General features: G+C 42.6%; 1 protein-coding gene across 1 annotated transcript in view; it reads right to left on the reverse strand.

The window, feature by feature from the left end:
* HINT1 (histidine triad nucleotide binding protein 1) overlaps positions 1–11,666 on the reverse strand; it is a 19,143-nt gene that overhangs the window by 4,538 nt on the left and 2,939 nt on the right. The window contains exon 2 of the mRNA XM_018570738.1: positions 6,614–6,718. Within this exon, the coding sequence (XP_018426240.1) occupies positions 6,614–6,718 (105 nt within the window). The remainder of the gene's footprint in view (positions 1–6,613; positions 6,719–11,666) is intronic.

Genomic DNA, 11,666 nt, shown 5'->3' on the forward strand with positions numbered 1-11,666 from the left:
GGGGGGGATATATCAAAAAGGTAGAAACTGATTGGCTGCAATGGGCAAACACACCATTTGTCGCAAACACTTTTTATTAATTCCCCACCCCAATGTAAAAACATTGTGTTGCACTGCTCTATTGCAGAGAGTTCTGTAATGGAATGGGATCAGAAGCCTAGCTGATAAGTTCAGCACTTGGGCTTAGTTTTTAACCATGCATTTTTTTTAATGTTTCGTATTGGTTTAGTAGTTACTTTTCCTAATAATAATATAATTGTAGCTAGATAGTAGTAGTCATTCAACTGGACTTGTTCTGTAATACTTATGTTTTACAGCTTAACCAAAAACGCTTCAATTCTAAGCTGCAAAATGACTTCAACATTACAAAACATGTCCAGTTGAATGTGACTAAGTACTACTTACAATACCAGGGCCAGACAATTTCCAGGAGCCAGCTGGCCAATACTCCTTAAAATGTACAGCTGGCGTTTAGCTTTTGAGGTTCTCTATAGTTGTGCAGAGGCACAGGAAAGAGAGTGCAACTCCCTTGCCTACAATATATCTGTTTTTACTCCATTCAGGTGCATGCTTTTTATGAAAATAGAATATAAATAAACTTTTATGTGAAATCATACGGTGTGCGCCATGGACTATGCTTTATTTTACCTATGGTTATCCGGATACAGAGGACAAGAATACTTAGTGGTTTAGTCTGCGGGTGAAACAAGCCCATATTGAAGAAAAAAAAAAAAGAGGATTGGTATTGTAAGATCTTATCCACAAAATCTTTCTGGACGGTGAGGTGCTATCTAAAGATCTTATCCACAAAATCTTCCTGGATGGTGAGGTGCTATCTAAAAGGTGCAAACAAGGCGAATGGAATGTGCTGGTGATCACAGCACTTACAAACGGCCACATAGTTATCTGACTTACTACTAGTCTAGCTAGTCTAGCTGGAGTTATATGAACTTTGCTCGTTATTATCACTTTTGTATATGAATTGATTATCACACAGTTTGGGATGTTTACACTGTTTAACTTTAGAATAACATACTTCGTATCATGTTGAAAGTTCATCTGGATACATTTAAATTTGTTTGATTAAAAACCTTTTTTTTTATATTTGTCACGGAACGCAGCACATTTTTTTTCGACTAAACTTTTAAAGCCCATTCACACTATTGCATTACAGTAAGCCATGCCTTACTGCAAACCATGTTTTATGTGTGGGCAGCGTAGTGTTGTAGTGGTTAGCGCTGATGCCTTGCAGCACTGTTTCCTCCAACACTCCAAAGACATGCTGAAAGGTTAATTGGCTCCTGTCCAAATTGGTCCTTGTATGTATGCATGCGAGATAGGGACCTTAGATTGTAAGATCCTTGAGGACAGGGACTGATGTGAATGAGCACTGCATGAATAGTTGGTGCTATATAAATACCTGAAATAAAGTAGTAATTTTTTTCTCCTGGTTACAGTGTGTTAGGCAGCCCATTGAAATGAATGATTAAAACTTCCCTCCACTGAGCGATCCTAAAATAAACATTTTATAAACGATAATCTACTAAGCAGCTGTGACAAAAACTGATATTATAAAAACATATGGTGAAAACAGAGCTGTATGCAAACACTAATAATAAAATACAGTAATCCAATACAATTCTTATAAATGAACTAACCTAGTACACTGCCAGTGATATATATGCAAAAAGACAGTTCACCACCACAGTGAAAAATATCAAATTCTGCGCTCCCGCTGTGCTCTCCGCCACCTTTAGAAATTTACCCTCACCAGACACGAGGGACCTTGGGATTATAAAAGTCTTAAAATGTTTAAAAGGAGAACTATGGGGTCAGGGCTTTTCCCCATAGTTCTCCTTAGACGTCACTCACGCCTCCCTGCAGGGATTCCCCCCCCTCCCCTGTCCGATCCTCCAGCGCTGACTGGCGGAACGGACGGGGGAGGGTACAGCTGGCTCTGCCTCTACATAGGCAGAGCCAGCTGTCACTCACGCAGCTTGGTGAATCCAGACAGTATTGTCGGGATCCGTTTCAGCTGCAGCGTCCCAGTATACCATGAGCTGTAGCTAGCTGTATACTGAGCTTTGGGTGACGGGAGGACGCTAGTTTGTGTCCTCCCGTTAGCCTTAGGAGAACTATGGGGAAAAGCCCTGACCCCATAGTTCTCCTTTAAAGATTTCCATACGTTATTTACAGGTCTAATGACAAGGCCTCTACCAATCACCATGTAAATCATCAGTAGTTAAACCGCAGGAAAAACATGACTCATACAAAGGAAATTCTCAATCACATTTATGCTTCAATCGCATGAGTGTGCACATCCGTACAACCCAAATGCCCATGTAAAGACTTGCTCCCAAGAGGGATAGGGGCAGCCTTTATTTGCATGCAGCCACCTGTACATTGCTATCACGGGACGCGACTAAACGCCGACTCGATCCTGCTCATCTTTACAAGTCCGGTTACATGCACTGCATCCAAGTGTGTGCAGGTTTCGGGCTGACGTGTTCTGTCATAGGGAAGTACACGTGGCTGTAATTGTTCCCCCTGGGAGAAGGTCTCTGCAGAGGCATGCATTCCCATGTGAATGAGGCCTAGCTCTATAGATATCTGGAGTTAATCAGCTATATGTTATCTGTGCACCTAAATCACTATCACTAATACAATGTTTCTTTGTGTCATACACCACACAAACCAAACTCACATAGTTATTATTATCTGTGACCGCTGAACATCAGATTCACAAAGTTGTGCAACTAAAACGCAAGCCAGTGTAAGCTTGGTGTGAGACAGTGTAAGTTTTTTTTTTTTGGCAGGCTAGCTGGTAAGTGTGCTGGGAAATGTGTGTGTTTGTACTGTCAAAAGCCCTTCCATGTCCACCTTTCTTTAAAAACTAGTTATAAATTGATGAGTATGTTTGCCATTTGCTTGAATTATTAGCGGTCATATAACTCGATGATATATCAGGTCTGAGAAGGATACGACATCAAGTCATAACTTGAATTATCTCCAAAGAAACTAAACATAGCCAATGTGGAATTACCCAGGGGTTATGAGTGAGAAGGACCTATATACTGATGGATGTGCAATTCCATTTATTATGGCATGTTGAAAGATTGTCAGCATACTCTACACGACGTCACATTTACCAGCTTGGCACAGAAAAGCAATAACACACACACACCTCTATTTCAGTCTGTAAATGCTGTGATCACCAGCACATTCCATTCGCCTTGTTTGCACTTTTTAGATAGCACCTCACCGTCCAGGAAGATTTTGTGGATAAGATCTTACAATAACACACACACCTATTTCAGTGTGTAAATGTCCAATGTGACACTGCCGTAATACATTAGGCATAAGATGGAACCTTAGCTGCTTATATTAAAAATGAATGAGAAACACACCTGCATTAAATCCCATTTACATGACAGCAAATTACAATTTTGCACATGACTGATTTTTTTTTTCCTTGCCGTCATAAAACAGATGAGTGGTCAGGAAACCAATCTGTGAAAACTTCATAAACCAGCATTTTCTAATTAAATCACAGAGCCCGCGTGCGTAGTGGTAATTAGCCAAGCTGGCACTTTTGGAAATGACTGCTAAGATAGATCTGTCAAATAAAGTATGGTGAACAGAGAATATCTCATGAGCAACCTGGTGTTGTTAAACAACCTGAAAAAAAAAGCCTACGTGCCACACATGGAGGAAGACCACATGCCCCCAATTCTAGTCTAAGGTGTTATCATAAAACTGAATTTCTTTGAATAGTTCTAAAACTGCAAAACATTTTTCCTTAATACTTAAAAAAAAGAAAAAAAAAGGTTAAACATATTAGATGCAGCGGTCAACATACATTTTTCTGTTTCAAGCTGCTTTTAATGCTCATTTTCCAGACAATGGAATGTAGCATAAAACAAAATGTTGGACTAGTGCAATGTTCTATGATTAGAATGCTGTTGGTGCGATATAAATCCTATAGCTTTTTAATGTGTCCTCTCAGCTACAGAAACTATTGCAGCAACGCCACCTACTGCCAGAAACAAGCTCATCACACCTTAAAAATACAATCCGTGTAGTAAACCTACATTAAAAGTAATATGAAGGCTTCTGCTGTGCCCCTTCTGAAAATGCTAAATATCTGGCTAATTTTGGCCCCTTTCACACTGTCCGATCAGTGCACGGATCCCCTCCTGATCAGAGCAGTACGGATCGGATGCCACGGCACTGTTTACCGGCCCCTGGAAGTGACCAGGAGACTCTTCAGCTGCTTTTGTAAAGCTGACAGTCCCTTTAGGGAGTGTACAGGGGCCCACTCCCAGCGATGTATGGCACCATTGGCAGCGAAAGTGATAAAGTCTTTGTAAACCCCCAACAACGATCTCCTCTTTTATATGCTCCATTTGGCCTCTTAAATATATTGTTGAAATCGTTTTGTTACATCTATTCGATAAGGCCCGGTTCACACCTGAGCATTTTGTAGCGCGTTCGAACGCTCTGCAAAATGCTCAAACGCCGAAATCCCATTATTTCCTATGGGCATGGTTCACACCTGGGCGTATTACAGGCTGTATGAACGCGCTACAAAACTTCCTACACCCAAAGAAGTACAGGAGCTTCTTTGGGGCGTTTTTGTCGCGCGTTTCCATTGGGATACAGCCAAGTAGCCCTCAGAAACGCACATTTGTCGTGCGTTTTTTTACAGTGAATCGCGCGGCAAGCGCACAACACGAATGCGCATATTCGATACACCTAGGTGTGAACCCAGCCCATATATCTTTAGTGCAAAGATATATCTGTTGATCTCGCCAGAAATCCAGCACTGTCCTGTGCTCTTTGCAGTGTTATCAGCTCTGCCCAGATCACCAACCCCATATGGAGAAGAGTAGCGAGGGAGGTGTTCTATAGCATCAGCATTATTCATGTCCTAGGTTAACAACACTGCTCCACCATAGATATAGTACACGGAGTGAGTCACCCTAGGGCAGAGGAAGTGTGTTACTGGCAGGATCATCAGGTGAAAATAAGGAAAAAAGCCTGAAAAAAAGAGAAGCAATGCAGTCACCATATCTAAGAACTGGTAAGCTACAATATGTTACATTTTAGTTCTTGGGTTTAGATATATTTTAAGTGGCTTGATAATTAAGACTCTAAAAAGGTGACAAAAATGTGTTTTCCTTTTTGCTTTCTTATAGAAAACGCTCTTTAATCCTTAATTAGCAAAGCTCTTTTATTTGATCTCCCCTGGTTAGGATAAACCTGGACGTACTCAGAACGCTCACTTTTGGGTTCAGATCGGTATATCCACAGTCAGTCGCTTTGGCTCTGCGAGAAGCTGCTTGAGGTTGATCAGCTTCAACAGAATGCAGGGGTAACATCAGGGGTCTAACAGACCCCTGATATCTCCTTACAGAGAACTTGTCACTCTGCTATCACACACTTTTCAACCTCCTTTTGATAGAAATAAAGTTTTTTTAAAAAAGTTTAATATAATATCTACATGTTACAGAAATGGCTATTATTCTCTCTCTGTGTGCATTAAAATTAACTATATTTTTACTAGGGCTGTGGAAATTAAAGGTTAATTTCTCGATTAATCGTTAAACTTTTTGATCGACTAAAATTATTTTGATCGCTAATGAAAACACTAATCTCTCCGCCGGCTTCCGGGAGTCCCGTCGGCGATCCAGTGACGTCACAGACATCGACGTCACCGGACTCCTCCCCCAAGTGGCTCCGTCGGCTAACGAAGGGAAGGGGGAGGAGTCCGGTGACTCCTCCCCCCCCCTTCGTTAGCCGACGGAGCCACTAGGGCCGGTGAGTTTGCCCAAGAAACTTAGAACCAGTATTCACTTCAAATATATAATCGTGTTCAGGATTTAAAAAGAAAATGTTATATTACAGGACTGGAAGTCTAAACCAAGGAATCCTTACTCTGTGACAGGAGATCAAAGGGAGTTCAGTATACGAAGTGGATTTTTCGAGCCCTGTATATATAAATTTGCAAATGGCAAGTTAAAATGAAAAATGTACGATAAAGTCAACTTCTTATCCTTCCTCCCCAAATTATATTCACTTGAAATTAAGTTTTGGGAAGATCTGTGTATCCTGACCAGAATCTCTTCACAATCTTCCCAGTTCTACATCATATTACTGACACACGCATGTCCCAAAATCCATTGCCTTCAATAGAAACCCTTCTGCATCATGCCTTCTAATGAAGTCAGTGGGGTCCAGAACGCGATGAGGATTTAGAAGACAGTATAGATGACTCTGAACAGGCAAAGCAGTAAAGATCTGCATTCCATGTAAATATCTGTCATTACTGAAATACTAGGGGAGGGTGGCTGCAAAAGGATAAGTGCATTTATCCTTTAAGACCATTTCTTCAATTTGTATCCACCAGACACACAGCATGATTTATATCTGTCTTTTTCAAGGAGAAGCCAAACTGTTTTCCTAGCTGTTGGTTTCTGTTATGCCCCTGGATTTAACAGCATACATCAAAGTAAATCAGTCCCTGTGCTGTCTACGCAGCCTAAAGCAATGTATCCTCAGTGGGCCGAAACAGACCGGTTATTCATCAATATAAAAATGAGCTTTCACTTACAGCTTCATCAGCAGGATCCGCTTCAGATAAACGTCTAATAGCCTTCTTAGGCACCACTAGGAAATGTACCGGAGCTTGTGGAGAGATATCATTGAAAGCGATACACTGGAAAAGAAAAGAAAAAGAGCTTTGAATAGTTAAACTCACCTAGGGCACTTGGCGATATGTTTGGGTTAACTACAAATGGCAAACTCCAGAACGTACAGGAGAAAAGAAGGGATGAACAATCTAGGTAAGGTTAACATGTTATCCTGCAGTACTGTAAATAATTCTATTTAGGTTAAGGAAGAAAGTGCATTTTTTAGACAAAGTGCTCTACTTTTTGCCCACCTCCCTTAATCTTCACAGATCTATACTTAACAAGATCCAGAGGCCACTGCTTTGCTGTTTGTTGACATCCTGATTCCCTTGAAAGCATCCATCTCCCTGCTGGTAGCTGGCCCCATAGTCTATGGGGCTGTAATGTGCAGGTGCGACTAGCAGAGGGAGAATTGCACCGACTAGCTGTAAACCATAGAAGAAACATGCCCATAGGCTCTCGGTTAGTTCGGATCTGTGGAAGGGGAGGCTGGGATCGCTTAGGTGTAGGAGATAAAAAGAATAGCGTATTTGCCAGCGTATACGGAGACTGGGTGTATAAGACGATCCCCTAACTTTCCAGTTAAAACATAGGTTTTGGGCTATACTCGTTGTATAAGACTACCCCCCTTCCGAGGCTTCATATTTCCTTCTTCTTGCTGGAGCCATGATAGGGTCTTGTCTACCAGCCATTTTGTTTAAATACACCCGCTAATCTGTTAGCCCCGCTAGATGTGCGGTAATACTGTATGCACAGTATACCGTGCTGAGCCAATCACGGCGAGCGATGTATTCTATTAATGAATACAAAGCCTGCTCGGATTGGCAGAGGTTGTGTACATGCCGTGATTGGCTCAGCGCGGTATAGATTAGACAGATTAGGGACGTTCGTTTTGGGCCAGCTTGTCCCAAACGAACTAAAGGTTCACATTATATACCCCCGTGTATAAGACGACCCCCGATTTTCGGGGGATGTTTTTAGGTATAAAAAGTCCTCTTATACGCCGGCAAATACGGTAAGTGCACTTTTCTTTTTTTTAAATCCTGCATATTGGTGCAGTTTCTAGAAAAACACACCTTCCACCGGTATGAACAGAAATGAGGGTAGCAAAGGAAAACGTGTTCAATACTGTGGCTTGGAAAAGTATTCACCCCCTTGGCATTTTGCCTATTTTGTTGCATTACTACCTGGGATTAAAATTGGTTTGGGGGGGAGGGGTCATTTGATTTACACAAAATGCCTACCCCTTTGAAGATGCAAACATTTTTTTTGTGATAAAAACAATAAGACAAAAAGGGCATACTTTGTAGAGCCACCTTTTGCATCGATTACAGCTGCAAGTCTCTTGAGGTACATCTCTATAAGCTTGGCACATCTAGCAAATTTTTGCCCATTCTTCAAGGCAAACCTGCTCCAACAAGTTGGATGGGTTTCACTGGCATGCAGCAATCTAAGTCATGCCACAGACTCAACTGGATTTAATTCTGGGCTTTAACTAAGCAATTTCAAGTCATTTAAATGTATCCCCGTAAGCCACTCGAGTGTTGCTTTAGCAGTATGCTTAGGGTCATTGTCCTGCTGGAAGGTGAACCTGCATCTGTGTCTCAAATCTCTGGCAGACAAACTGGTTTCCCCTCAGGAATTTTTCCTGTATTCAGCGCCATTCATCATTCCTTCAATTCTGGCCAGTTTGCCAGTCCCTGCCGATGAAAAACATCCCACAGCATGATGCTGCCACCACCATGCTTCACTGTGGGGATGGTGTTCTCGGGGTGGTGAGAGGTCTTGGGTTTGCGCTAGACATATCATTTTCCTTAAAGTAGTATTACGGTCTGGGTGTTTTTTACCTTAATGCATTCTCTGCATTAGGGTAAAAACTGCCTAGAACCTTTTTCTCCCCCAGTCCCCCCACTCGTCCCCGCCGCCAGTCCCGAAGTGATCCTCCGTTTCCCCGTACTTCCTGGTTGCAGGGGGAGGATACTGATGGCAGAGGAGCCGTAGGCTCCTTCTGCCATCAATGTGTTGGTCAAAAAGAAGGGGCGTGGCCTGCCACAGGGCTGTGTGCGTCTATGGATAGCCCGTTAGCCGATGGAGGCACCCGTGCAGGGGGCGGGGGAAAGAGTGCTGCGGGGACCCACTAGAAAACGAGGAATTTAACATTTTTAAAGAAAAAGAACATCTTCCGGCAAATGTGGATGTCCTAATAGCAACTATTTAAATAATTTGAAAAAAGGTTTAATATCACTTTAAAGGCCAAAAAACTAAATTTCAATTGCATCTGACCAGAGTACCTTCTTCCATGTTTGGGGAGTCTCGCAGATGCCTTTTGTCGACCAGCAATCATGTTTACTTTTTTTCTTTCTGTAAGCAATGGCTTTTTTTCTGGCTAATCTTCCATGAAGGCCAGCTCTGTTGAGTGTACAGCTTAAAGTGGTCCTATGGACAGATACTCCAATCTGTACTGTAGAGCTTTGCAGCTCCCTTTATTGCCTCTATGATTAATGCCCTCCTTACCTAGTCCATGTGCTTTGATGGGGGACCCTTTCTTGGCAGGTTTGTTGTGGTACCATATTCTTTCCATTTTTTAATAATGGATTGAATGATGCCCCGTGGGATGTTCAAAGTTTCGGATATTTTTTTCTTTTTTAAAAAAAAAAAGCTTTTGCAGCGTCGCCTACTGCCAATTTTAGGCATGGTAGTTGTTTGTGATTTCACAGGTGCACACAATTTTAAAGCTTGATATGTTTGGTGTCTATTTACCCCGTCTTTTATGTTTTACCAAAACATTGGGTACTGATAAATGTTTTATAACATAACATAAGGAAAACAGTAGATTCGGACGAACCTGCAAATCAACGAAATTCAGTTGATTCGGCGATTCGACCAACTCAGAAATAACTAATTTATTATATGCCCGAATATACAAAACTATATTCGGGCATTCATAAATTTGTTTTCAGAACACGCTGCGCCAGAGGGGGTGCAGAGCATGTTCAGCTGACCGAATGCAGCCGTACAGAGCCGATGTACGGCTGAAATCAGTCGTACAAGCCAGAAGTGAATAGCTGAACAGCGTTCTGCTCACTTCACTTAGGCTGGGTTATTCACTCGGCTGCCTTCGGCAGCTTTGCGAGTAACCCTTTTAATCTTTGCAGTGCAAAGGGCAGCCCAACAACAAGGGTTACGTTTTATTCTGCCTGGAGTTCTTCTTTAAAGATAGCAAGATGATACACTACTGCAAGCAGTGCAAAAAAATGCAAAGTATTTTTTTTTTTTTTATCAGAAGAGTCGTCTTTTGTACCAAAATGAGACACCTGGCATTTTTTTCCAGTTCTTCTTTAAAGGTAGAGAAATACATTTTAAAAAAAGCACAACCTACGCTTGCAATGGGCCACCCCCGCACTGCAAGGGTTAAGTGATAACTTTGTCTAACGGATTAAAATAAAGCTGTATTACTCACCTGATCCTCAGTTTCATAGCAGGCACTGCTCACCTCTCTCCCTCCCAGCTATGGAATGTTCCTTGGCATCCCAATGTCTAATGCAGGTCAATGGACTAATGCAGTCCTTAGACCACAGGAACCCCAGGGCAGAAGAGACTACGAGGACTGCTCTAGCAGCCCAGAGGGAGTGAGCAGGATCGAGGATCCGGCAGGTATATCTGCTTTATTTGAGCCCCTAGAAGAAAAAAAACAAGCACTTGAAGGGATAGTTCCACCGCAAGGGTGTTTTTTGTTTTCCGGAGCTCTTCTTTAAAAGGTCCAATATAGCCTCAAAACCTGTTTACTCGTTAAAAGTATATTTTGGCAAAAAAACACCTAAATCGTTTGCAGAACTGTAAGACATTGTCACTGATAAACATCATATATTCACAATTTTGAGAGCTGCACATCTCCCGAGCAGAAGCTTTCTGTAGAACCTGTATTGACTGCTTGATAAAGTGTAACCTTCAGCACAAACACTTCACTCATTGAAGGATCCATCTCAGAAACATGCAGTCTTCTCATGCTGTTTGGTGTTTTCGCTGCCAGAAGTAGCTACATGCCAGATGCTATCCTTCCAGTGCAGGTCAGCAAATGATAGCTAGAATTTAACAGGTTGCAATGAGCAACACGTCCCTCGTTTTATTTATGAACCCCCCTTCCACTATTTCAGATGCAACCATCTGGCTCTCTTGAACTAAATATAGTTTCCCAGAGGATACTCCGGCTTCAACACAGCAGACCTTCTCTACTGAGGATTCTCAGACAGCAGAAAGAACTGATACTGAAAATGTATGTCATGAGCCATGTTGTTATATTCCACCTATAACTGCCCTCATCATGGAACTGAAGTGGGGGGACAAAGTTGCTAAAGGGTAAAGTTTTTCAGTAGGATATACTTTATATATCTTGTTCCAAAAGTCTCTTTCCCCTATCTCACAACAAATCATCTCTGAATTTTTTCCGACAGTCCTTCCTTCTGTAGGGTGGCTACTTTTGTTTCCCATGGTCCCAGCGTGTGTTGCAAAGTCGCCATCACTCCAAGCTCACCCCCATGACAGTCTATAACAGGGGTCTCTAAGTACCAGCCCGCGGGCCAACTTCAGCCCTCGAGCTGGTACTATGTGGCCCGCAGGCAGCTGACAAGTCGGGAACACGGTCACGGACCACGTGCCTGACTTGCGGGAGCAGCTACACGGTCTGCATCTCTGTAGGATGCAGACCGCAGAGCTGCTCCTGTCAGCTCCGGCCAGAGCTGTCAGTTCTGAGCTCCGGCCAGAGCTCTGTCAGTTCTGAGCTCCGGCCGAATGATGGATGATTAGTTGGGTCTGCACTAGACCTTACTAATCACCACTAGACCGGGGAGTGATGATGTGCCCTGCAAAGATGCAAGCAGGTGAGGGGGAGAAAGTTTTATTATCATGTGTGCTGGGGGCATGGGACACTTTATCATCATGTGTTCTGGGGGCTAGGGAGGGAGGGAGGGGGGAACT

The sequence above is a fragment of the Nanorana parkeri genome, unplaced genomic scaffold (assembly GCF_000935625.1).
Source record: "Nanorana parkeri isolate BGI_ZX_2015 unplaced genomic scaffold, ASM93562v1 scaffold1589, whole genome shotgun sequence".
Classification (NCBI taxonomy): Eukaryota; Metazoa; Chordata; class Amphibia; order Anura; family Dicroglossidae; genus Nanorana; species Nanorana parkeri.